Source organism: Brachyhypopomus gauderio, unplaced genomic scaffold, assembly GCF_052324685.1.
Source record: "Brachyhypopomus gauderio isolate BG-103 unplaced genomic scaffold, BGAUD_0.2 sc47, whole genome shotgun sequence".
Lineage (NCBI taxonomy): Eukaryota > Metazoa > Chordata > Actinopteri > Gymnotiformes > Hypopomidae > Brachyhypopomus > Brachyhypopomus gauderio.
The window spans coordinates 2,767,900-2,794,259 of record NW_027506873.1 but is presented as its reverse complement, the minus strand read 5'-3'; the positions used below and the strand labels follow the sequence as shown (position 1 = coordinate 2,794,259).

Sequence of the window (26,360 nt, the reverse complement as noted above, 5' to 3'; positions counted from 1 at the left end):
AATTCTGATGGTCGTGGTTAAAATGGTCACCAGCACCAGCCTAGATATTTCTTTCACAAATCACTAACCTACATCATAAACAATTAGCTACCGATTACTGATTAGTGTAGCCATCTATAAACACATTCCTGTATACAAAACTGGTCTAAAACATCTACCTGCGCCTAAACAATATTTTGTTTTTTTGACAAATATAATCAAAGCTTTAGTATTACTTGGTGTTAGGTGAGAAACCAGGTGAGAGCAGAGCAAGTAAATGATACATTACATTTATTGTAATTTTTTAAATTTATATAAGCTTTTTCCTCCAGTTTTGTGTTTTCATAATGAGCAAACAATTTTCAGCTCAGTAACTCAATATAGGTGAAGGAAACCTCTAGGCCCTATAGCTCTTATAAATTCCATTCTTGACCTTTTGACTATTTTACCCCTGAATATTGGAAATGGCATTTAGTCACAATTTTTGCACAACTGTCTCATTTTTACAGTGCAGTTCTGACCATAGTCCAGTGTTCCAAAGCCTTGGAGAGAACTTTTGGAGACTGATAAATGCATCTGTAATTGTTCAGCACCGGTGTTCTATTGTTTCTTGGTAGAGGCCCACTTACACCATGACGGCTGTGTTTATAGTGGACAGGCCCAGGTACTTACGTTCAATAAACGGAACAATTATGTTTCCCCACATTATATACTTGATCACGTCACACATCAATTAAATGATGGAAGCTAAAACCTCTGTATTAGTTACTGCAACCCATTAAAGATCTAAACCTCAAAGTGCAGTAAAATACAATACTGGCACATCTATCCAACCAAGCTACTATTAGTCAGTCCATGATAATAAAAGCTAACAGTGCAGCTTACTGGTGGCAGACGCAATGGTCATTAAAAACACAGTTTTCAGGAATCTGGACAACTCTGCAGTTCAAAGGTTACTGCACAGGAGGGCTTGAGTTTGCATCACAGGATCTTCTGTCATGATGGCCTCTGCAAGTAAAACTACACTATATGCTTGTATAAAAAAATAAAATAAAATATCAAAACATAAAACCAAGAGTTTCAAACAAGGCATTGCTATCAGCATCCAAGATCAGTTTGATTTCTTCCAAACAAACTGCTACAAAAAATAAAACAAACCAAAACAACTTATAATAAATTCAAATGCAAACAAGACAAGTAACAAAGAGAAGTAAAAAAATTTATTGCAGTATTTGTTCCGCCAGAAGTGCTGGGGATCCCTTTTTTCTCTCTAGGGTGACCTAATACATCAAAATCTACATTTACAAAAAAAAATCTCCCCCTGCAGGTAGGCCACAGATACTGCATGCTCTGCTTTTAACAGAATAAATTATGTCCAGGAGACTCCATTGTACAGCATGAGTAAACAAAAAAAAAAAGAAGGAGTAAAACATAAAGCAGAGGAAATATTTAAAAGTTTTTTTCCCTGGACACTAAGCTAAGCTAAAGAAATCCATCCGGTGCTAGGTTTAACTCCAAGAACACTTTATTAAGAACATCAACAGACTAATTTCCAACATTCACTTTTAAGTTTATTTTTTAAACAGATTTTTTTTGTCAGAGATATAAACATTTTTGTTTTTGTTTGTTTTTTTTGTTAAACTATGATACAGTGGGAGTAAAAACCACACAACCGAGATGCTGCACAACAGCGAAGGAACTCCCACGCAATGTTTTCCAAACATTTCCTTCTGTAAGCGTCGGTCCTGTTTAATTTAAAATGTGTCCAGTATTCCTTCCTGCAGGTCCTCTCGAGTTTTAAAACCTCCCCCCCCCCCCCCCTCACCCTCACCCTTCACCACAGCGAATCTCAAGGTCCTTTGTGAGTCTGTAGTATTCTTGCCGTACTGCCTTGGGTTTTAGAAAACGTCGGATCCCAATAAAGTTTGGCTGCTGAGAGTTCCCGTAGGAGCGACTGCGGTCTGATTAGCTGGAAGTCCCCTCCTTGGCTGCGTACAGTGAACGTAAAGTCTGCACCATTTTGTTAGTCAGCTTGTGCGCACTCGTCAAGGCGATTTTCTTGTAAATGATGTCCGACTCCTTGATAGTGTCCACCCAAGGCACCAGTTTGCGTCCGTCCCGTTTCTTGGCCTCGGCCCAGGTGCCGGAGTAAGAGCCGGCCATCCAGTGCACGCTGTAGCCGCTGCTCGTCTTCTGGATGACGCGGGCGATCTGCGGTCGGTCCTTGTACTTGGGGCAGCAGATGGCGATGACGTCCATGGCCTCCACCGTCTCGCTCATGTGGCCCGATGCGTCCACAGAGTCACCGCCTTTCCTGGATCTCCGCGATGACTAGGGACAGTCGAAGAGAAAAAAGAAAAGTTGTTACTGGAAGACAAATGAGGGTTTAACGGGTTACGATGGCTTTTGAATTCAAGAAGGCAACAACCGAATTACAGAATTGAAAGCAAGAATCAAAGGAACAAAAGAAGAAATGAATTTTCTATGAACGACAAAGCACGTCAGAGTCATCTCCAGAGAGCATTAGAATGGGCTTACGCCAGGCATTTTCTCATCTCCATCACTCTCTTCATCGTACGAGTCGGCAGCGTTGTTCTTCGGACTGGGGCCTCCCAACAAAGCGTTGATGGCTTTATTTCTGGCGTGGCAACTTGCCGACGCCTCACCTTCCTCATCCTCCTCATCAGGGTCCAAGTGCTCCATCAGCACCTTGAACTGCACAGCAAAACAAACGTCAGCATGTGTACAGCAGGCATTTGATTTATGAATGGAAGGTCAAAAGGTCAACAATAGGGGTTAAGTGGATCTCCAAATCCTAAAATATAACAGAAACCGACTGAGCAGCCAGGCCCTATCTGTGGAATCCGAACATGAGCTACTCACGTCCAGGTACTGTCTGACGATCCTCCTCTTGATGTCGAAGGTGAGTTCGGAACTAGACAAGCTGTTGTTCAGGAAGTCGAGTGTCTGCCGAGGGCTGAAATGCACGTTTGTTTTCCTGTTCACCGCCTTGTCGTACACTTTTGCGGACTCCGTGGGAGAGTACTTCTGGATTTTACTGTTGAGAACAACACAGGTTGAATTCTACATTACCCTTCATTCCCCGGTATGCAAGGACACTTTGAGACGTCTGCGTCGAGTGTGGGAAGCGTTGAGGTGGGTACCTGTCAGAGAAGCCGTAGAGGTTCTTCAGGTGCTGCTTGAGCACCAGAAGGAGCAGGATGCCCTGAGAGGCGTTGGCGAAGTCCAACAAGGGCATGGGGTTGTCCGGCAGGCGGTCCATGACCTTGTCCACGTCCTCCGCTTCCAAGTCGGAGTCGGAGTCGGAGTCCATAGCCGGCCGCTTGGACTTCTTGGGCCTGTGGACGACCTCTTCATCGCTGCTGCTCTCGCTGCTGCTCAACGGCCTTCCTCCCTCCTCGTCTTCGTCCTCCGAACAGTACTTCTTCTCCCGCTCCTTCTTCTTCTTCTCCCGCTGCCTGGGCTCCTTCAGCAACGACTGTGCGGGCAAGATGGGATGTTTTTAAGGAAAGGCAGACAAAAGCAAACAAAACCAGAGTAAAGAGTCGAGGGGGAACAGAAAGAGAAGAAAAAGAAAATGCAGCGGGAACTGCCGGGTCACCTCTTTGAAGGACTGGAGCAGGTTGCTACCGGAGACGGAGAGCGTGATGTCGATGTGGTGCATGATGAAGAGAGGCTCCTCCTGCGTCTGGAAGGGGAAGCACGCCAGGTTGTCGGCGATGAACAGCAGCATGTTCACCTCAGTCTTCTGCAAGAGAACGAAGGCCCCGTTCAGGAGATGCGACTGCAGAGTGGGACCGGGGGAACCCCCCCGCCCCCGCCCCGCTCCCATAGTGATGTGTGTATGCGTGTGTGTGTGTGTGTGTGTGGGCGGTGACTCACCGCGCTGTCGTCGAAGAGGTTGAGCAGGGAGATGAGGAAGGCCCTCCGGTGCTGTCTGTTGCCCCGCACCATGGTGAAGAGGTGGGAGCACAGGGCCGTGTGCGACTCGTCCTGCCGGAAGCCCCTGATGATGGTGTCCCGAGAGCCCACGATGGCCTGCTGCACCTGGTAGGACATCTTCATCCCCGCCACAGCCTTCATCTGGTTACAGCATAGGAGAGAAGGCCAGAAGATCAGCTCTTGTTGGGCAGCCGTGTGAAATAAGCTACAGGACGGAGGCTGGCGCGCAGGTGTGGTGCACCAGTGTCACTCACGTGAATGAAGCCTGTGTACTTCTTATCGATCTCCACCAGCTGCTGGTCCGCTTTATTCCTCATCGTGGGCTCCGGGTCGGTTCCCATGGCGATCAGGTAGGGCACGCACTGCAAGTACAAAACCACAAACGGGAGAGCGCTTACGACCGTGGGTCAAAATGGGTCCGGCGAAACGAACAATTCGTTGGGCGGCGAGGGCAGTGCCCGGGGGGGTTCCTCCTGTGTTCCTGTACCTGCACGGGGTGGATGAGGCCCTGGTTGAGCGTGAGGGCGATGACGTTGAGAGCGAAGTGTCGCACGCTGGACTGCGTGTGGAAGAAAGCCTCCAGCACCTGCTTCAGGTACAGCTGCATGATGGAGCTGCTCATGCCCGAGGAGACGTCGCCCATCTCCTTCAGGTCCTCCTGCTTGGAGAGCTTCTTCCCTGCGGGGAGCACGGCGGGAGTTTAGGACGAGATGACCCAGCACCCCTTTTCTGTTCCCACTCTGGATTCATTACAGACACACTAGTGGCTCCATGACAACAGCTACCTGCCTGGGAGGGTGAGGGCCAATGCGTTTCTTCAAAACACATTTACCACGTCTTTCAGAGCAGGCACTGGGATGCACCTCAAGATGGCCCAACGCACTTTGAAGGGAGCCCTAACCGCCCAATCCTGTAACCTTGGCCCACCGCGCACTCGCAATTTGCTAGAATTATACTGAATGCTGTAAAGGCAGGAACCAGGCCGCCTTCCCCCACCTAGAGAGGCCTAACTCCTTTCTCATGCCCTCCTGAACGCAGATGACTATGGAGCCATTTTTACACAACAGGTACTCACACTCTCGGTCAGCCTCCTGCATCCGCGAGTCCTCCTCCTGCAGGTACGTCTGCAGGTTTTTCAGCACCTGGATCTTCAGGTTCACCGACTTCTTCCTGTCGGAGAGGAGTCCGTTGTAGAGGGTCTTCACTTCGGGGACGAACATCAGACCCGGGTGCTGGATGAACAGGAACCCTGGAGAACACGAGACGCACCGATTTAGCTCCGAACGCTGAAAGCAAACAAAGGAGCATGGCTGCACGTCATCAGCTTCCAGAGCTTACCCAGCCCGATAATGGCCTTGGTCTGCACCTCCTCGTCATCGTTTCTGGTGAAGTAGAGAAGCAGCTCCAGCACCTTGTCCTTTATGACCACCTGACGTGCGACAGATCAACTCAACTCAACCGGAAACCGTGGAGCAACTCGATAAAAAAAACAACAACGTCGTCGTCCCCCAGAGAAGTGTCCAGTCACGCACCTTGTTATTGCCTTTGAACTCTTCGCGGTCGAAGTCGAAGTGTCTGCACAGGGCTCCCACGGTGAACAGGGAGCGGAGCAGCGCCGGCTTGTTGGACACCAGTACCGTGCTGTTGGGGTCCTCCTGATGCTGGGTCTTCAGCTTGTTCAGAGCGCCTGTGGGGCAGCGGTTCAGAAGGTCACGCGCCGCTACGGGGAGACGGGCAGGCTGACGAAGGGGCATCCTAACTGTAACTTACCGTAGTATCTGTTGAAGCAGGACCAGACGAACTTGTAGTTGTGCGTGACCTTGTTCACAACTGCGCCGAGACAGCTCACACAGTGCTGCACCACCTGGAGAAAGTAGAAGGTGGCACGTTCAGGGTCGTGCGTGTTCTCGGCAACAGGTGCGAGTCTCCGCAGTAGCTACCCTACTGACCGTCATGCCGTATTTGATGATGAGCTTCATCAGGTCTTCCTCGATGGTGGTGAGGAAGGTCTCGCTGGGGTGGTCCATTAGAGGGACAACCAGCTCCAGGATTTTAGCCACATTACAGATTACCATGAAATCGTTCTGGTTCTGTTATTACAGAAGAAACCAGGAGATGAGTTTCCACATGAGAAAAGGTGTAGTTTCAGGTGCAGTTTCACTAATCGGCCACTAGATGGACACACAGCATCAATGATAAAGTTCAGAGGAGTTTAGCGCTCACGTTGCACTTGGTAGTCAGGTAGGGCTGCATGGTCATGGCATGTTTCACCATCAGCTGCGCCCGGATCTTGCTGAACAGGTACAGAGTGGTGATACAAGACACCAAGCGATTGGAGTTCACCCCCTTATTCTCACAGTCTGCAGAAGACGACATCCAAACACACAGTTTAGAACCCATTGGAAAGTGACTTTTCTTGTAAAACAATTAGCGACGCTTGCTGTGGCACTGATGATAAATGTGTGTGTACTGTACCAGCGAGGGACTCTTCGTATTTGAGAATGTGCTCCACTAGATTGTCAACTAGCTGAGCACAGGCCTTCCTCGCTGGCTTGTAGGAGGAGTCTTCCTCAGTCTTCAACAGCTGCATGAACAGTAACAGACCACAGTGAGACACTGTGGCACACACCCACCTACACCCCTAGACGCACACACACCATGCACACGCACTCCCCTAGACTCCTGCACGCACTCGCGCCCCTAACCAGCAACACAAACTGCTACTAGCGTGCATCTCTACATCCTCCATCAACTCCAACATCACAGTGCACTCACATTCTGAAGCAGCTGTTCGAACCAGTCATAACCGGAATCCTTGCACGCAGACACCTGTCAAGAAAAATCACAATCAGTCACGCATGAACGGCGACGACGTCAATAAAACACCGGCAGGCATCAACCGCGGTGGCGTTAAAACGTGGGCGCTCTACAATCACAGCTCACCACATCGGTGATATTCAGGATCTTCCTGGTCATGGCTTCTTTATCGTGGCTGGGGGTGGGAGTGAACCAGAGCTTCTGGAATGTTTCGTTTACCAGTTTCTATAGGACACAGCAGGTTTGGCAACAGGTACAGTGATTAAACATCTCGCCGATGTTCATCAGGGTACCTTTCAGACAGGAACGCTAATGAAATGCATCAACGATATGACAAAAAAAAAAACAAAAAAGATGGGCCAGGTCTCTGACATGCAGGTATTATAGAAAGGATCAGCAAAGCAAACTGCAGTGTACTGAAGCACAGGACGATTGATGTGATGTTCACCTTAATGCCTTCTTCATCATTAACTCTTCGGATCATCTTCACACACATCTCCGTGATTTTGTTGAACGTGGGCTGCTCCAGACAGATGTCCCGCAAGATCTTTATCACCCTCTTCCTCACGCTGATGCCCGTGTCCTGCATAAACGCACCAGTCACATGAACACTCAGCATGTCCGGAGGCTGAATTTAAGACGTTTCCACATGCTATACTTCCCAACAGCCTGTAGGTGGCAGCAACGTGCCATGGATAATTTTCACCTAATTTGAACTTTCAAACTCAGTATGAACTTTAATCTGAAAAGGGACCGTGTCATCGGCACAGCTCTAACTCGCACGGTCCGGACTCCTGCGTCAGCTCTTTGACGCGAATGCACGTTTGAAGTAGGCTACACCCAGTCCTCGTGCACCTCACGTTTACCAACAAGCCCAGCCATGAGTGAGCAACTCTGGACTTTCAGACTAACTCATAATTCTCACTTCAGACGGACCAAATGGACCAAATCAAAATTACGTGGCCGCATAACACACCGGTCATCGTCAGCCAATCAGGGAGGGGCGCATTTTGCCGGGATTCCCTGACTCCCTGTTGTGGAGTGCAGGTGGAGGACAGTAAGGGTACATGTGTGAACAGGTGTGGTCACGTACCAGTATCCTTTCAATCAGCATATCGTAGTACTGCTCCGTCAGCTGAGGCCGACTCAGGACAAACCGGCCCAGGAGCTCCACGGCAGCTTCGCGTACGCTGGTGGAGTTGTCCATCAGTCGGCCGTGGACCCCGCGCTGCATGTCCGACTGCACGCACACACACACACCACACACAGAGTACGTCACAACTCACAAATGCAGCACCGATACCACAAGCGGGTCCCCAGGCAGCGCCTCGCGTTACACAAAATGAAGACGGAGCGGAAACCCAAGAGCGGCTTTCGCCATCGAGACACCATCTCTCCCGCTCCGGTTTGCGGCCGGGCCCCCGTGCGAACACGCTCACCCGGGCCAGGATGCTGGGGTCCACCGCCACCACCTCCGACAGGCATTTCATCGCTTTCGTTCTCACGGCAATGGCGCTCTCGCCAAGCACCCTCAGGATCTGAGGACAGTGCACAGCGGGGGGGCGGTCGTCAGCAACATTGAGGAATCACGCGACTCAACACACACACACACACACACACACACACACACACACACACACACACATCTCCAAGACTTCGTAATGTGTGCCAGCTTTGAATAGTTATTTTTGGAGCCTTTATATAAATATTTTGCTTCACAAATGCCTCTCTTAGGGATCCACAATACATTGTTCATTAAATATTATCACTAATATTGTGATTAGAATATTGTATAATCCCCAAAATTATTATGCATTGACCATCCTGACCATCTTTAACAGTTCAGTGGCACCAATTAAATGATCTAACAAACATAAATGGACTTGGTCACAACACGCAGGTTTGACCACATTTCATCGCCAGTGTTCAGTGATCATGATCACAACTTGTAGCCATATAATCGCATTACAGTATTGCTGTCAGGGACTCCTCTTCTACTTTAGTGCAGAGCACGCTTCCTTTACGGGCTGCCCTGTCGCTGCCAGTCTTGTTAAGGCTGGCTTTATAGATCAGAACATACAGGAGACGCGCTTACCTGCGTTAAATAAATATCAAAGCTCTGTGCAAAGGGCCTCATAGAGGCCAAATATCGCACAATCAAACAGCCGTCTTCATAGTCCACGGTGTCCGAGTTCATTCTGTAGAAGAGCACAGGTTCATCAGGACACGGACGGACGGCGGAGAGACCAGCAGACTACCGGAACACGGCCCGGCGGTATGGGGTGAGGGGTTTGGGACGTGAGGGGAAACCCACGCCACGGGGCTTACTTCAGCGTGCTGAACTGCGAGGGCGTCGCCTTGACGACGGAGCGCAGGAAACGTTTGCGTGCCTCCGCCCGTTGCATGATCTCGCCCGTGGCCTCTACATCCTTGGCGTGGTGCGGGCCCTCGGACGAGTCCTCGTCCTTCTGGTTCTGCGACTTCATGGCCTTCTCCGTCTCCGTGGTCGAGTCCCTGAACCACTGGGCGATGTAGAACTTCCTCGCGAACTGCCGGGTGCACAAGAGTTACTTACTCTTAGAAAATTATGCAAAAGGAACACATTTAACTAGCGGGATCCGAGCGGAGAACAGGGGCATGTCTGCAGCGCTGCTCAAACGCGGCCCTCACCAGGAGAGAGGGGTCGGTCTCCACATTTTCATCAAGGTAGTCCAACAGGGCCTTCTGCAGCTGCTGGGTTTCATCGTTGCCGGTCGCCTGAGGAGCAGACGCAAGACCATGAACGGACGTCGTGGCCGGAGGTGCGCGTCCTCGCGGGGGAGGAGCGGGGAACGGGGGGTGGGTGGTGGAGCGTTTACCTCACGGAGGATGCGGTTGATGGAGCTCTGGTCCATCTTGCTGGTGACGGCGTCCTTCCTCAGGCGGGCGGCCACCGTGCCGAGGTAGTCCAAGGAGGCCACTCTCAGCGCCATCTCGGTCTGTTTGTTGCTGAACTGGTGCACCTGGGGCCCAGGAGGGAGAGCAGGGTTCTCTCTGAGTCCAGGAACACGCGGCGGCCGAGAGGGCTCACGCAGGAGTGCGCGCACTTACCAACAAACGTCCCAGGAGGCTGAGGAGAAGCTCAGCGGCGGGCCACTCCGGCTTGTTGACCGTGGAGAGGAGGTCCTGCACGAAGTTCTCGAACAGCGGCCGGTAGTCCTCCTCGCCCTGTTTACTGCCGCACCTGGGAAAAACAAACAAATAAATACAGGATGCAGGGTGGAGCATGCAAAAAAGGACGAAAAAGGCCAAACCGCGGGACATCCTCGGAAATCGAGGTCGTACTTTTTGAGGAAAACGGAGAGGAAGTTCTGTGCCGTCCTCATCGCAGTTTCGTAAGAGTTTGTGATGAGGACGTCGTGGTCCACCTGGAAACAACATACCCGCAATCATCACGGCCGCTCCTCTCGTTTACGTAATGAGACGCGAGACGTGCGCGCGACTCCAAGTGCACGCCCTTACTTTCTTGTCGTACTCGTCGTCCGTGTTGTCCTTGTCGGTGGGGAGGTGCACCACACACTGGATGAGCTGTAGCACCAGAGCCGTGACCATCTGGATGTACATGGGCTCTCCGTCTACATCGCTGCTGTTCAACCTGGTGGACAGGACGAGCCCGGAGGGTTATGGAGGGACACGGCTGTAAGCAGACGTACGGCTACCCAAGGCAGGTCAATGACAGGAGGTTGGCTGAGCTACCTGAAGTTCCTCAAGCTCCTCTTGCTGGTGGGCAGTCTGGCGAGGGAGGTGAAGATCTCCTCCAGAATGAGCTGCCTGTGCTTCTCGTACCTGGAGAAGACCTGAAGAAGAATGTGGTAAACTTAAACACAAACAAACAAGGACATGGGCTCAAGGTAGGTAAGTGTGTGTGTGTGTGTGTGTGTGTGTGTGTGTAAACCTACTGCAGTAACCAGCTTTATGGCACAGAGCTGCAGCTCACTGACATTCTCCACGAAGAACGGTGTGATTCCCATGGAAGAAACCTGCAGAGGCAGAGGCGCTGATTAGCACGGCGTGGCCCCATTAGCGAGAAACAACTCTCACTCACTCTCAAGCGGCAGTGCCGAGGCCCGGCAGAAAGGCAGGTCCCACCTGCAGGATCGTAGTGTCGGTAAGGAGCTGGATCTCCAGCAGCTCAGAGATGTTGCTGACGATGTCGCAGACTTTGTTGTAGAGCATGACGATCACCCTCTGCTTGTGCGTGGAGCACTTGGCTCTCTTGGCTTTGGAGCTTAGCATTACGCCTCCTGGAGACAGAGGGGGGCAAATCAGGCCAGGGCAGAGGAAGAGAAACGACGCCAACAGGTGCTCAGAAGAGCTTAGACCATACAAGCACAGACAGAAACCACCGAAAACACCATTCTGAGAGATAAGCAATGCGGTCGAGGGGGAGAGAGAGAAGGATCCGTTTTGGGGAAGATCACAGACCTCCGTGAGGGTCCACCCTGTAGACAGGGTCGTACTGGGGGTAGAGCGTGTTCAGCAGGTGGAACTTTGTGTACTGCAGCACCCTCTCGATCACATCTTCGATGTAGACCGCCTTGGGCATACGCGGCGAGGTCATTACGTGCAGGGCTGTCAGACAGGAGTCGGCCGATTTGGTCACACGCTCCATGATGAGGTCACGCCACAAGCGCTCTTCGTCCTCTGCATCATTGTCCTGGGTGAGTGAGAGAGAGAGAGAGAGAGAGAGAGAGAGAGAGAGAGAGAAGAGAGAGTGAGAGTGAGAGAGAGTGAGAGAGAGAGAGAACTCAGTCTCATCATTGCAGAGGTCTCTGACTTCTGCAGTCTGTGCTCAGGATAAGAGACCGGCTTCTGCCACACATCTGTTACTCACATGGTTTATGAGCGTTGACAGTTTGGATCCATCCTGAATATTTTTCTCCAAAATGTTCAGCACTTTCACCAGCTTGTCGGATGGCATCTGTAGAGAAAAGAATTCACACTTAATACCGTGACGTGGCCCTGCTTTCACAGACCAGCTGTTTCGGTGGTGCCCCCAAACCTCCGACCGAACCCCACGAAGTGCTGGTCTTACGGTGAGCAACATTAGTAACATACCCTGTACGTGATGCCCATGGCTTTGATTTTGGCTGATTCGCTGCCAAGCTCAGTCAGCTGGTGCTTCCCTAAGAGAAGCTCCTGAGGGATCTCGTCATCGTCCGCAGCTAAGGAAGGAAGGCGAGAGTTTATTTCGGGGTTTTACGGACATCTCCGTGTCTCGTGCAGCCTCGATCTCACAACACAACACCAAACACGTCAGCATTCGCACAATACGGAATTAAACAGCTACTAAAAGCCACTCACCTAATGATGTGAAGTCCACGTCCTCCAAGTTTTCCAAGATGTTGTCCACACTTGCTGAGAACCTCTTAAACGTGGACGAGTCCATCATTTCTGCCGGGGTAGGGCAGAAGTTTAGAGACAGTAGCAAAGCAGGAATTGCCACGAACACTGCAGCAGGACCTTTCTCCAACTCACCTTCTGGGGTCAGCTTCGGCTCGTAAACCTTCCGCTTCTTCTGCTTCTCTTTCATCTTCATCTTTCGGGCAACTGAAGAGAGAAGACCCACGACATGTTAAATTACCACCCATAATTCGGCCATCGAGAAACCTTTGTAAAAGCGCTTGGGTCTGGTCACGCCGTGCGCCCCGCTCACCTTCGCTCATGCTGGGCGGGGGAGAATCTTCCCCGGAGTCGTCCGGGCTCTGCTCTCGGTACCGGCTGCCGGAGCCCCTGCGGCCCTCGTGGTGTCCACCGCTCCGCCTGCGCTCTCCAGAACCCCTGCGCTCCTTCTCCTCGTACTCCCACGCCCGGTCCCGCTCCTTCTTCGACCGCTTCGGGGCCGCTGGTGGGCGGGAAAGGAGACATTTCAAGACTTCTAATCAAGGCCGAGACTCTCTGGGACGCGTCGTTCCGCTCAGACAATACCCTTTTTTCCTCTCACCATCTCACATCAAAAGCTCTGAAATATTTAACATCGATGATATGGAGCTCAATTAAGTTTTGGGGACTGTGGTGTTAAGATGTGACGTACGTGGCCAAAGTTACTGCGATGAAAGACGTGGAGGGTTTCACTCACATTCCACAGAGTCGCTGTCGTCGTCCGAGCTGACCTCTGCGTACTTGGGCTTCTCATTGGCCGTGCTGCGTTTTCGTTTGTTCATCTTGACCCTCTCACACAAAGGCATGGTGGACTCGATTTCTGCAAGCAGATGAGGAGGAAGCTCCTTCAACGCCGACTCATCAATGCCCCCTTGAATAAAGGACATTACAATTTTGAAGTCTATAATGTTTACAAAAAGTTCAGTCATCAGCATCACATTTTTATTCATGCCATTTTCAAAGGTCTATTATTTACATTTTGAAACCGCATCAAGGGAACATGTCAGGTGATCTTACCTTTAGAAGATTTCCCGTACGACGGTCTGTTTTTGCTGGACTTGGATGTGCGGGCGCCCCTGTCCTTGATGATCTTCTGCACCTCGTCGTAAGTAAGCTTCTGCAACACCACCACAGGCTTGGCACGTTTACTGATGTCCTCCACCAGGCCCAGTCTCTCCAGCTTCACCCGCGGCTGGACCCAATTGTCACCGGGCCTGCGAGCGTCCATGGCCGGGGCCGCCACGTTCCCATCCTTGTCACGCTTCAGCTTGGGAATGACAAAGTTCTTCAGCGAGCCAGATTTGCCACCCAGCAGGTAGTCAGGAAACTCCCCAGGTCTGTTGTCAGAGGTGGGTGGTTTGGGTCCGTCAGGACGATTCCTGCTGCCGTCTGAGCTCCGCCTTTCATCTTTGCCGCTGGGGGGTTTGAGGTCGGGCCGGTCCGGGCGTGGACGGCTCGAGTCCGGCCCACCTCGGCTTTCCTGTTTTACACGTGGGCTTTCGGGCCGGGAACGCTGCTCAGGAGAGCGCTTGTCACGGTGCTCTCTGGATTCAGGCCGGTGTTTCCGCTCCTTCTCTCGCTCTTTCTCTCGGCCGTGACGCTCTCGCTCTTTGTCGTGCTCTGGCCTGGCCGAGGATTTCGGCGTGTCCGGCCTACGGATTTTGGAGCCGTTGGCGTCTCGTTCCCTGTCCCTCTCACGGTCTTTGTGTTTCTCCTCTCGGAGCCCTTCCCTCGACAGCTCCGAGCGCCCATCGGGCTTTCGTGCTGGTTCAGGACCCCGTCCCTCGGGCCGCACCTTGTCTGGTTTACCGTCGTGCCTGTGCTTTGACGGGTCTGACCGCTTGTCCGAGCCCTGCGACTTCCCTGATGATTCCCGCCGGGCTTCATGTTTGTGTTTTGGCATTTCGGGCCGGACATCCGTCGCCATCTTCTGTGGTGTGTCAGCCCGCTGCTTGATGACCTCGGGTCGACCGTCCACAGTCCTTTGCACCTCTCCGTCTGTTTTCGACTTGAGCCGCAAGACCCCGGCCAGTTCGGAACTATCTTCCGCCCAACGTTGGGCCTCCAGTGCAGGCGTGGGACAGGAGTCGAGTTGGCCCTCGGCCCTGCCCGCCTGCTGCAGGTCTATACTGACCATGAGTGCCGGTCGGTTGGCCCCATTGCTGGCAGCACTGGCCTCCTGAGGGGCCAGTTTGTTCCCAGCACTACCCCCACCACCAACGCCGAGACCTCCCGTGGCCCCCGCCGTCCCAGCTGCACCAGGCTCTTGAGGGTACGAGTCTTGCTTTCTCTTCTTCAGGGGTTTGTCTAAACAAGACAAAATGGACATAATAAGCATCACCGTGTAAGAGTGAACATGAAATCTGAAGACGAGTGGTTTCTATGTTGGTGCAACTTTATTGTCGGAACCCTATTGTTCCCAATCAAAAGTATCAAATTTTGAAAATGGAAATTACCAATTTGTTACCAGATATTACCAGTTTGTTACACTGACTGTTCGCTTCTTGTTGCTAATAATTTAAAAAACACAGTGCTTTAAAAAATTATGACAATCCATTCTAGCAACAAGTTGCTCTGCCAAAAGCTGTAAATTTGAATGTGCACAGCACATAAATGTATACATTTATATTTGAATTAGGCTTTGCAGCTTCCAAACCTTACCTAGTATCAATTTCCCCTGGAAAATTAAAAAGCATATGAGCAGTTCAGCAAAAAAGAAATAAAATCCACCGAAATCCTAGACCAGGGGTACTTCAAATAGAAATGATGACGGGCCACATTTTATTTTTTCAATCACTGACGGGGCCGGTTACGGGGGGGTGGGGGGGTCTAGCGAAGGCATTTGGGCGTCTGCTACCTGTTTGTTGTTGCCGTAAAGGCAATCCCCGGCATCGTCTTGAGATCGCGGTGTGCGATTTCAAAATAAGAGCAGATAGCACGATTGAAAAAAAAGATTCCTAAAAAAAACCCACTTTTCAAAACAGCTCGCGGGCCAGAAATAGATCCGGCCCGCGGGCCACTATTTGAGTATGGGGGCCCTAGACGTACCTTTATCCTGAACTTCTTTGGAGCAGCGTTCGCGCTCAATGGCTGACTCCCGCTCTATCCTCTCGATCTCAGCCAGAGCGTCCATCTCGGCCTCGTCGTACGGTGTTCCGCTGATCCCACCGGGTGGCTTACTCGTGACGGCTGCCGCATTCTGCAGGACCGGGACCTGCTGGTAGCCGGACTGCTCCCCAAGGAGGCACTGGCCGGGGCCCAGACGCTCCTGCGGGTTGCGGGGGTAGGGCAGTTCATTCTCAGCGTCTGACCCGTGCTCCGTGCCGGGAACACCGAGCTCGGTGGACTGGTCCGTTTCGGACGACTTGACGCGCGACAGCTTCAGCGTGAGCTTGGTGGAGTCTTTGGAAGGGGAGCTGACGATGTCGTACATGGCTCCCTTGTCCCCTTCCTCTTTTATTAGTTTCTTCTGCTTCTTTTTCCGGTCTGGCGAGTCCATGAGAATGTCAGGAGCAGCCTCCCGGGGTGAGGTATACGGAGGCGGAGACTGGAGAATGAGAGGGGGCCGCGACCCTACTGAAAAATAAAAGCGATGCAAACCTGTTGACTGCTGAACCCAGGAGCACCGGCGGTGGAGGAATGGCGCCCACGCAGCACATTGAACAGCTAACATGAACATCGGTTACAGCTCGGTTTAGGGTACTACCATGACAAAGGCCAGTGAGGCTATTGCTGAATGGTTAACATCTTACCTTTCGGTGTCCCTTCAATCCCTGCTGGAGAGCATACCGATTGGGGTGACCGGAGAGGGAAGGAGGCGTTTCTCATGGAAGGGTCACTTTCCTGAAAAATTTAGGTTATAGTGGGTTATACTCCAATCAGATCTACCTTCAGCAATCCTGCCTTTGCATTTCAGATACTGAAAACAAGTTATGATGCCCGCAAAACACCTGCTCACCTCACTCCCCAGCCTGTGGACGATGTTCATGTATTCTTCGTTGGAACAATGCCGCGCGTTGTGGTTGGCCGAATTACTCGACATCTGGCCCGACACCTTACTGTCGTGGAGGTTCCTCATGCTGCCAGGCACCATGGGACTAGCCACAGACACTGCAGCACACATCCCACCACCATTTAATGGATTCCCAATGTGTAACAGCACTTCTGACCCTCCCCAACACCCAACGTTTAACGTTCATCAGTTTTAGTGACTCTGATCTGATCGGTTATACCGGGCGAAAAAGGAACTTGCTTTTCCATGTGGAACAAGAACCAATCACGGTTGAGAACAGGGCTCAAGAATGCATGTACAACAAGATAAGGATGCTACTTTAGGAGCGTTATCGCATTATCGGAGTGATAAAACAGAACGCAAGTAAGCCCTCCAGTGCAGTGTGCTTTTGAAGGGCATGAATGCCCAAAATTACACCTCAATATGCAAGAAAAATAAACATCAAGTGCAAGCAGTGAACATGGTTTAGGTTCCAAACAAGATGTTTTCTTGCATGAGAAGCAGACACCACGTAATTTAGTGTGGAGTGTGTTCAGAATGAACGACCTGAAGAAAAGCATCCATTCTATGGAAGCTTTAAAACCTCAAAAACTCTAGCTTTAAGATCAGATACAACTCCATTCCGAGACTTTCTATGGAAGCACATTTGCCAGTCCCTGCAGGTCCACGAGTCTTTCCAACCATATGAGCCAACTGTAGGTTTGTATGATTGTAGGGTGTGGACTGACCTTGCTGGATTTGTTGGTGCTGAGGGTAGCTGGGTGGGTGGGAGTACTGCATGTAGCCTGCGGGGCTCGGCGGAGCGTAGGGGCTGGGCACGGGGCTGTTCTGCTGGGGCATGAAGCGGGTGCCCGAGCCCGTCTGAGGCTGGACAAAGCGGCTGTTGGCAATGGAGGTACAAGTTGTCAGCAACATTCATGCTCGATCGTATGCATGAAAACTGCTGGAGATGAAGACCTAGCGTACTACCTGGGAGGGCTGGGGGTAACAGTGGTTTGCTGGTAGTTTGTGGATGCTGGACTTCCGTGCATGGAATTCTGAGACATCTTGTATGGTGGCATCATTGGCTGTTGCATTATACCTTCAACACCAAGAAATGATGTAATCACTCAAGAACATGAACGAACTTTTTTGCTACCGTCGTATTATCCAGATCAATATCTATGACCGGGTCTGTACTCAAGAAAGTTCTGCCCTATTAGACAGACTCTGAATTTTAAGATGCAAAGCATTAATGTTTATTACTTATTCTGCAAAACACCATTGCATTTTTTTTATGTCGACAGACAAGTTTAGGGGGTTTTAGGACAAGGACATGAAATATGTCGGAATGTACATCAAAGTACAATTCACACATTGCTTATTGATTCATTGTTGAAAACAAAGGAACACATGGAGCACAGTGCTTGGGGCCTTCTCAACAGAGGCATCTCTCTGGATCGGACACCTCATTGGGTTTTTGCTCACGTAATTAAACCTGATTATCACTGACAGGAAGGAAAATACTAATAATTTTTTTCCAATGGATTCCCCCTTCTCACATGCAGCCATGGTCAACAACAATAATGCCGTACATATTCATCATGAGGTCCTGCTAGTCAATGCATTTGAAACCTGCCACTGCATACTGGACATCTGTAATAATCAAGCACACTGCTGTGTTGAATGAATCTCTGACTAGATCACAATCCGGCATATGTAGGACGACAGAACAGCACTTCAGCAAAGGATCTAATGTGCACCTTCCCACTTATATAGCTAGAAGATAACTATAGAAGACCGCTTCTTCGTTAATGCTAAAGAACCACAATTGCTCTAATAATCATAAAGAAAAACATTGGCATGAATTAGAAAACGCTGCCCACCAATACTGCTATGTCCTATACATACATACATACATACATAATATATATATATATATAAACCCTCCAGGGAGCCTGAAGGTCAGCCCCATATGCACCGGGGCCCCTCACACTGTGCTCCACTGGGTTCAGACTCAAGAGCAATGTCTCCATGTCTTCTCCTTACCGCCCTGAACCCCGTATCGGGTGGGCATACTTTTCTCCCTGAAGATGTTGGGGTTCCTGGACAGCACCGCCTGCAGCAGCACCGGCATGTCTCCCTCCGGGTCGTCACTGCCCAGGTGGTCCTTCAGCTCTCTGCAAAGGACAATTTAACCAATCGGAATCGATCCTGCCGCATAACATTAAGAACATTCCGCATACGTTTCAAATCTCTCTCCCTCTCAATATAATACGTGTACATATCTAAAGCAACCACTGAAGAATTTACGGACCCCCTCCTCCCCCAAACAACTGCAGGAAGCCTCAGAAGTCAGGACCACAGAGACTGCGGTGAGGAGAGCAGGTACCCACATGTGTTCGGTGGAGACCTGGCTGAGGCCGTGTGCCAGCTGGGACACCAGGGCGTCGTCCCGCCGACCCAGCAAGCAATTGACCTCCTCGGCGATCCTCCCATTGTACAGCAGGCTCTTGGTGGTGGTGGCGGGGAGCGGGGAGGGCAGGGGCAGCTGGTTCAACACTGCGGAAAAACAACCAGAGGCTCAACTCGTGCAGTCAGTCGGCGCGCCAGTCCTCTCCGCCCTGGGCCCAATGTGGTAAACAAACCGAACGGCTATACGAAAACGTATGAAGCGATTGGGAAGGAAGCTACCAGGCTGAGAGACACAGGTTGTGTGAAGTTGTGTAAATCCATTTATGGATTTGAAAGGAAATATCCACTTATCATGGTCTTAACTGTCCTTAACAGCTAATATAACAGGGGGGAAAAAATGTCTGTACGAAGGGTTTTGGGTTTTTGTGCACATTCAGTCAAAAGAGTCAAAACTTCAGCAGCACACCAGACATTTGCAAGGAGATAGAAATCACACCAACATGAATAAAATGTAATTTTACAGACCAAGACCTTTAAGCACTTATAAACTTAAACTAGTTTACTGTGAGTACTACCTGGAATCATATCTCAGGCTTCCTGGACTATTTGTGAACGTAATGATCCTTCATCAACCTGTACCGTTAAGGAATGCTGGGTAAAGATTGGATACAACTCTGGATACAACTCTGAATTCAGAGTAGAAACTTTCTGTACCCTCTTGGTTGCACCATGCAGCAAAAACGTCTCAACCATTAACTACACCCTAGATGTACACAACATTAAACAGAGCCATCAAAGAAAAGACTCCGCATGTCTGCCAGACATGCTCAGGTCTGCCAAAATGTAGTTGCAGTTTTACTGCATACCCACTTGCAGAACCAGAGTGTTTCAAAATGAATGTTTCAAGCATGTTGTTCATGATGAACTGAACACAAACTTGCCAACAGTCATGGTTACTGACACCATAAATACTATTCCCATAAATACTGTTGGAACCAAAATGACAAAAGGCTTAGACAAGTTATGAAAGTTGTGTGATGTTTAAAGCTAAAAGGTCTTAAAGATTCATGTGGAATTTAATAGGCTTTCTGAAACCTTCCATCAATCTCTTCAGACACAGTAGACACTGTCACCAACAGTACCATGGGGTGTTTTAGTGCCTCAGCATTACACCTGCTACACAACTGTGTCAAAGAAATGCCTGTGATAATGTTTTGAACAGTGTGAGTGTGTAAAACAAAACTCTGCACCTTTAATGTGACATGGTTAAACTTGCTGACATTCCCCCCCCCCCACCAAAATTATTCAAATACGTTACATCATGTTAAAGCCTTGATGTAGTACATACTGCAGCACATATGGGCTTGGTAAGAAGTTCACATCAGTTCCAAATTGTGGAAATAGTTCAGACGTCTCATTTCCATATTGTGACCCTCTGAAATATCAGAATGGGTAAACCCAGAATGTTACTTGGACAGATAAAATGTCCAGTCCTGCAGTTTGTGCCAGGGAGTCAGTACTGTCACGGCAACGCTGCAGCCAATTGTGATCCCCTTGAACTCCGCTGGCATGAAGAGCAGCAGGACACGCCTCCACAGTAGAGGCGGTGTGTATTTTACTGGTGCTTTACACAGGAGACCACAAACCACAAGATCAAAACAAACAAATCACTAAACATTTTAGGAATCACAACATGCCCAACACTATAGAGAAGCATATCCACACCAAAGATATCAATCGAATAAAGTAGAGACGTAACCCAATTTGTTAAGAGTCTCCTAAAGTGTTTTTAATGTGAGCCGATTCAAGTTAAAAAGCCCCAGTGAACCCAAGTGTGTGTGTGTGTGTGTGTGTGTGTGTGTGTGTAAGAGAGAGAGAGACGGATACATACGGTCAGTGAGGCTAGCAATCCCAGCGAGAGTGGTAATGGGAACATGAGGCATATCCCCATTCATGCTGAAGATGGGGGGTGAGGGGTCGTGTGGATGCACAGGATGCTGAATGTCTCCACTCCTGGGCCAGCCTTCACATCTCCCTTCTGCTGCAAGAGGAAAAGCACCCGGTCAACACCACCAGCACAGACCACCAACCCAGCCCCGCCCCGAAGGCCACACGAAGGCCGCATGGGGCGAGGCGTCTCCTTAACCGCACGGGCAAAAGAAATCATGACGCTCGGTCCGGGGCAGCCGAGAGATCGCGCTCACGCCTTTCAAGTTCGTCGCATCTCTCTGAAACACTCCGGAGCGACCTTGGACAACGAGGACTTGGGGATCCTGAACTTTCAGTACATTTCAATAGTTTGAGAGAATAATCAATATGCAAACACTAACAAAGTTACCATGCTGTCTACCAAGGACTCTCGCTAACAAGTTTAAAGAATTTAAAACAAACAATTATTATCATCCAAAAATTAAACATTCAATCCAAAGGCAGAAAACAAGGCTTTAATACTAAATGCCTACATGAAGACATTACAGAAGGAAGCTATTATGGTGGATGTTCAGTACCCACCTGTATCCCACGGCCTCCCTCAAGCTGACAGCACAGCCGCTTTTGTGGATGTGAGGGGGCGTTACACACAAACTGAATGTCACTATCTAGATTCTAAAGCCTTGTGCAAAGCACTGAAACCAAGGGCATCTCATCACTGAACTACAATACTGTATAGCAAATACACAAACTTCTAACCTACATAATAGGCTGCGCTGTAGTTTCATTTTTTCTTCTTCAAACTAGCTGTGCCTCGAACCCAGGCAATGACATCAGGTCAATAACAACATGCACTACTGCAAACAAAAGGAATATGTAAGTTGACAGGTCTGAATAGGAAAGCTTGACACTGCATATCACAAATATCAACACTCTTAAAAGACTACAGAGGACAAGAGGACAGCTGGCATAGTGGCGGAACCGCAGGGAGTTGGGCCTGCATTAACGTCGCTATGCACATTTCATGCACGCTCTCTTCTTGCACTTAAGCTCAGAGCATCAGGAGGACGCTGGTGAGCCATGATTCGATTGCCTTGACGATATCAGGTCCCTGCAGCAGAAGACTCCAATAGGTGGACGTTCGCCAAGTTGGAAAATGACCAACAGGCCACCATACCAAGGCAAGCAGAAACATTTCACAATTTGAAAAGATCAGGCAGGACTTTTAGCAAGTACAACTTCCAGCCCATATCAGGTTTTTCAGCAACTGTTCTGCTACGACTAAGGTAACTTTTTTGTAACGCACTTTAAATAGCCCCGTGTATGCAACATGATATATAAATAAACGTGCCTTGCTTCGCTCAATCTGTTGGCAAACTCCCAACAGGAAAGTTTGGGGTTCTCTAAACAAAGGATGATTCCTCCAAGAAGAATAAAGATTAATAAGGACAAATTGGTCAAACAGTTCTGGTAAAAGTTCTCAGACAATAAGAACACTTCTAAAATGCCACTGAATACTGAGCAGGAAATACTTAGTCCACCCATAGAACCTATAGACTTAATTAGCAAACAGGTACGGTCTATTAAACTGTGCCAGTGCCAAACTCCACTACATCACAATAAAACACTAAATATCAAAGTCAGACCAGGCGACCTAGACTATTTCAGTGTCAAACTGCAATGTTGAATGCAAAATTCAACCAATTAAAATCAGTATATGACTAGACCACCTACAAATGAAGCAGAAATTATGGTTTGCTACCACATAAATAAATACTGAAATACTAACTGAGGTGCTACCATAGATTAAACGTTATACATTTTACAGAGAAGTGCAGTGCATTGATTCAAGTTGGAACAGCCAAGTGAAATACTTTTTTCCTGACTCAGTGGATCTCGAATGTTAATAAGACTGAATTAGCCCCATGCAACTTTTAAAAGATATAATAGGTAAGGGGGTCTCCATTAATTGGCTTATGTTCAGTGGATCCCTAACGTTGTTGCCACCTTTAAACTATTACCTTATCGCCATCTCATTCAAAATAGGTTTACAAGTCGAAATTCAGGTGAGTCCGTGACGACTGCAAACCTTGAATAAAACAAAACAATTATTAAATCACACTGGCTCACGAATCTATTCCTTTAAGGGGTGGGGATCAAATAAATAAACAGGAGATCTCAAATTACAGCTGACGCCCCCATCACAACCTCCGCAGCAACGTTGCCCATCATGCTGTTTCTGGGCTGGTCAGAGAGGGGCGGGCGAACCGCACAAAGGATTATCAGATAGTGGGGAGGGAGGCCATTCCCCGGACTCTGTAGGAAATAGCCTACACGTATTGACATCATCCAGCAGGGCTCTGGCATCACATTTATAAGCCCGCTCTTTCCCATCGTCTCAGTAACGCTTAAGGATGTTAATACAGAGAAATCAAGGGGTAGATCGTGAGAAACGGGGCACGTAAAGTGCTTTTTCAACACGATCAGGCTCTCAAAGTTCGAATAACAACCAAACGCTGGCTAGCGGTTTTCAACGTCGAGGAAAAAACATATATATCATATATACAGATATATATAAATTTAAATTATATAAATAAACCTGTTCGAAGTTTGTTAGTTATCGTAAATGGGGGTACTGGATTAAGATTACCAAGTGAAGCAGAAAGATGCGTTAGCTAGCTATGCATCCCTAAATGCTAAAAATGGACGAACTCTTAATCCAGTAATCTTAAAACTGACGCATCTGGACCAAATGTGGATTTTTGCTAAAACCGAAAACACGGGAGTGTACACAAACAACAAGCACTGGCCCAAAGTTTTCTCCCTTGTAAACCAGGAGTTGGTCCTTTCTGGCTGGTGTTGGTCACAGTCAACCATTCATTCTCAATTGAACAGAGCAGCGCTCATGAAGGAACGGGGCTCAGGAGCGAAGACTCGGCACAAGTGTCCGACTGAAGAGTCAAATTTGTACTTTCAGATTCAGTAACGATAGAGAAACGTAGAGACCCAGATAAACAGGCGAAAATCAAAGTCACTCCCGTCACTGGACACAATAGTTGACTGTTGCATCTAAATACGTGGCTAGCACTTGCTAAATAGCTAGCTAGCTAGCAACACTGTGGCATCCGAGACCCATGCAGGTAAATGTAACCCGTGTTTGGATGTGCAAAGGTCTTTCACCATCACCACTTGAACCTGATCAAACTAGCTGGTGCAGCCTGCTAGCCGAACTAACCTGCACTGATCCCCGAGAGCGTGTATGCCATTTATTGCACAAAAACAGCAAAAAAATTGCTAACAGGTCAACAAAGCCGATTAAAAGTGTACGTTACCTGTAATAATGCCAGTGTCCTCGACCACTGCTAGTTAGTCAAGTAAGAATTAAGGAACATACTAGTAAATTATCCCCCCTATAATGTCTAACGTTAGTTTAATAAAAGTTAATAATATCCAGTCAGCTATCCTACAACTCAAAAAGACGTAGATATTCAGCCTGGTAGAGAAACATTCGCTTTCGGAGACATTAACTAGCTACGGCCCAGGTTAACTGGGCTAACTATCGGCGGCTAGCGGTAGTTAACCTACGTTTGGTCGGGTGCTTAGCGGGCAAAATGGCTAACGTTAGACGCTAGCTAGTTAGTAGCTCATAAAAACGGACGAAATATGCAGCTTTACTCAGACAGCTAACGCTAGCTACGATGAGACAGATTCACGTTCCTATTTACGCCCCTATAAAACGATGTGCCCCTACACACAAGACGAGATAAACGCTAGTTCGCCACAAGTAAATGGTCGTGAACGTGTGAGCGGTCGTCTCAGATGTTTCCAATCAGAGTGTGTGCTAGCTGTGGCTAACGGCAGCTTCACACACACACCGCGGCTAACGTCCCCTGAAAATCTGTATTCGGCGACCCAGGACCGCCACCCGAGCCCTCAGACGTAGCGGCGATAACGCGCCGCTCTCCGGCGACAGCGGGCTGTAAGGGCGACAACGTCGCGGTCCGTGTGGCCGTGGGACTCCGGGGTTGTGTTGGACGAACCGAAGCCCCTTTTCGCTTCAACCACACAACATCGACAAACCAGCAGACGTAGAGCGCAAACCGAATTCGCCCGTTTGTGTGTGTGTTTTTTTTTTCTGGCAAAGATAGTCGAGCGAGCCGTTCGACTCGATATTTTGGTTAAGTTGTGTGATAGCTTACAGACAAAAAAAAAAGCCCGACGTTTCAACCAACTACTTATCGGCGACTTCGTTATTTATCTACACAGTTCTTTCTATTCGACTTCCTACGACCTTGCGTGCACACACACAAGCTGCTAATAAAACAAACGTATCGCGCACAAATCAGCCGGGGGACCAACTTGCCCAGCGTCCGTCCCGACCTCACACCAGAAATCCCCCCGTGAAAACCCCGCTCCGCCGGCTCGGACACTTCTGCGGCGTGTTGTGGCGAGACTGCCGATACGAGGCGAGCGAAGCTGCCCGTTTACCTCCGGATTAGCCGCCGGCTACACCTCGGACAGCTGTAGGCTGCTTAAACGTTAGCTGGTAGTGTTAGCCTGGACCCAGACGACAGAGTCCGGAGCCGGGGAGGGAGGGAGGGTGTACTCGCTCACGGCGCTGGTCCTGTGTGGAGAACCAGCGTGATGTCTAACGTTGTTTACACCGACTCGCCTACGGAGCTAGCTGGCGAATGAACGGGCTCGTTAGCCCCCCTAGCCCGAGCTAGGCAGCTAGGTAGGCCCCCCCTTTTCTTGTTCTTGTAGCGGCGCTAGCCACGTAGCTAAAGTTTGTTTTGCTGCGGCATTCAAACGCGTGCAGGTCGGCGTGGGGGAGCGAGTGACTCAAATGTTTAATTCGCCGAGTCCGTTTAAATGACCGGTTTGGCCTTGGACCCAGCTAGGGCAGCCGAACCGAACCGCGGGCTTGCCTAAGGTCACTTACCCGTGGCCCATCGCCGCTGATCGGCCACACAAGGCAACAAGCAACAGAGAAAGGAAGAGCCGACGGCTAAATTAGCCAGCACACACACACACACACACACACACCACAGCGAGCGATAAATAGCAGGCGAGCTCCGCCGAGCTCGTCCTACATCGACCCGCAGCTCGACCATTCTCCCCGATATCCACGCCACGGCGTCTAATGAGGCGAACGGCGTGGTTATTTACCTCAGGACTTGATGTTAAAAAGAAATGGTAGCAAACGCCTCGGATGGGTGTCTCTAGCTCCCTCTCCGTTCTGTGGCTCTCACAGCTCCTCCGAGTAATATAACAACAATAATCCGGGTCGGGAGGGTTCGTTCTTCTTCCTTCTCACTGCAAACATGAAGACTCGAGGGAGGTAAACATTCCTTATAGCCGGTGATTTCGCCGGTTACGCTCCAGCGCCGATTGAAGATTATTGTGATTTCCGTCTGATTTCAGGAAATATTTAGTGGAAAAAACAGAAAGACTATTGACGCGGTGATAAAAGGATCCACTCAGACTCTCCCCCTCTCTGGCAGAACAAAATGCCGACCGGAAGTACTGCTGCAGGAATGACTCCCTCCACCGGCGCCAAACCAACCAGCAGCGACCCAGTTACTTCCGCTGTTTTCTGCATGTGTCTCAGAGAATATCCTTCTGCTTCTGCGTTTGGGATTATCGAGAAATATCCAGTGGCCAGGCTGTGATGGTAAAGTTGGGATAGTTCAGTTTAAATATAAAGATAATAGTTCATGTTTTTGCATTTCTTTTGTAATATTTAAATGTCTAGAGTCTAGAGTATTTGTGTATAACTATGTACTCTGTACATCATGCAGTCCATTAAATTAAATCCATTTATCTACAGTGATTGCATTATTTC

General features: G+C 49.4%; 1 protein-coding gene across 5 annotated transcripts; it reads right to left on the bottom strand.

The window, feature by feature from the left end:
• Window positions 1–1,177: 1,177 nt before the first annotated feature.
• nipblb (NIPBL cohesin loading factor b) lies at window positions 1,178–26,048 on the bottom strand. Of its 5 annotated transcripts, none has more exons than XM_076986476.1 (47): window positions 25,685–26,048; window positions 20,478–20,627; window positions 18,568–18,733; window positions 18,251–18,351; window positions 17,162–17,273; window positions 16,921–17,072; window positions 16,139–16,290; window positions 15,933–16,023; window positions 15,229–15,756; window positions 13,198–14,487; window positions 12,878–13,051; window positions 12,455–12,643; window positions 12,277–12,348; window positions 12,103–12,192; window positions 11,857–11,963; window positions 11,633–11,719; window positions 11,224–11,455; window positions 10,888–11,042; window positions 10,698–10,778; window positions 10,495–10,595; window positions 10,261–10,393; window positions 10,084–10,166; window positions 9,850–9,982; window positions 9,618–9,761; window positions 9,430–9,516; window positions 9,088–9,308; window positions 8,855–8,957; window positions 8,199–8,297; window positions 7,853–7,999; window positions 7,208–7,342; window positions 6,886–6,984; window positions 6,718–6,771; window positions 6,418–6,526; window positions 6,166–6,302; window positions 5,892–6,032; window positions 5,713–5,806; window positions 5,475–5,629; window positions 5,281–5,371; window positions 5,018–5,191; window positions 4,430–4,620; window positions 4,197–4,304; window positions 3,883–4,083; window positions 3,602–3,748; window positions 3,144–3,478; window positions 2,863–3,037; window positions 2,518–2,694; window positions 1,178–2,310 (listed from the first exon to the last, which is right to left on the bottom strand). In XM_076986476.1, the coding sequence occupies exons 2-47, from the start codon at window positions 20,539–20,541 to the stop codon at window positions 1,945–1,947; spliced, it is 7,983 nt and encodes a 2,660-aa protein (XP_076842591.1). In that variant the 5' UTR covers window positions 20,542–20,627; window positions 25,685–26,048; the 3' UTR covers window positions 1,178–1,944. The 5 variants fall into 5 exon arrangements, with proteins under 5 accessions (XP_076842591.1, XP_076842593.1, XP_076842592.1 ...); XM_076986478.1 differs by having other exon boundaries at window positions 20,478–20,624; XM_076986477.1 differs by lacking the exon at window positions 25,685–26,048 and adding an exon at window positions 21,098–23,035.
• Between the last annotated feature and the right edge of the window lie 312 nt (window positions 26,049–26,360).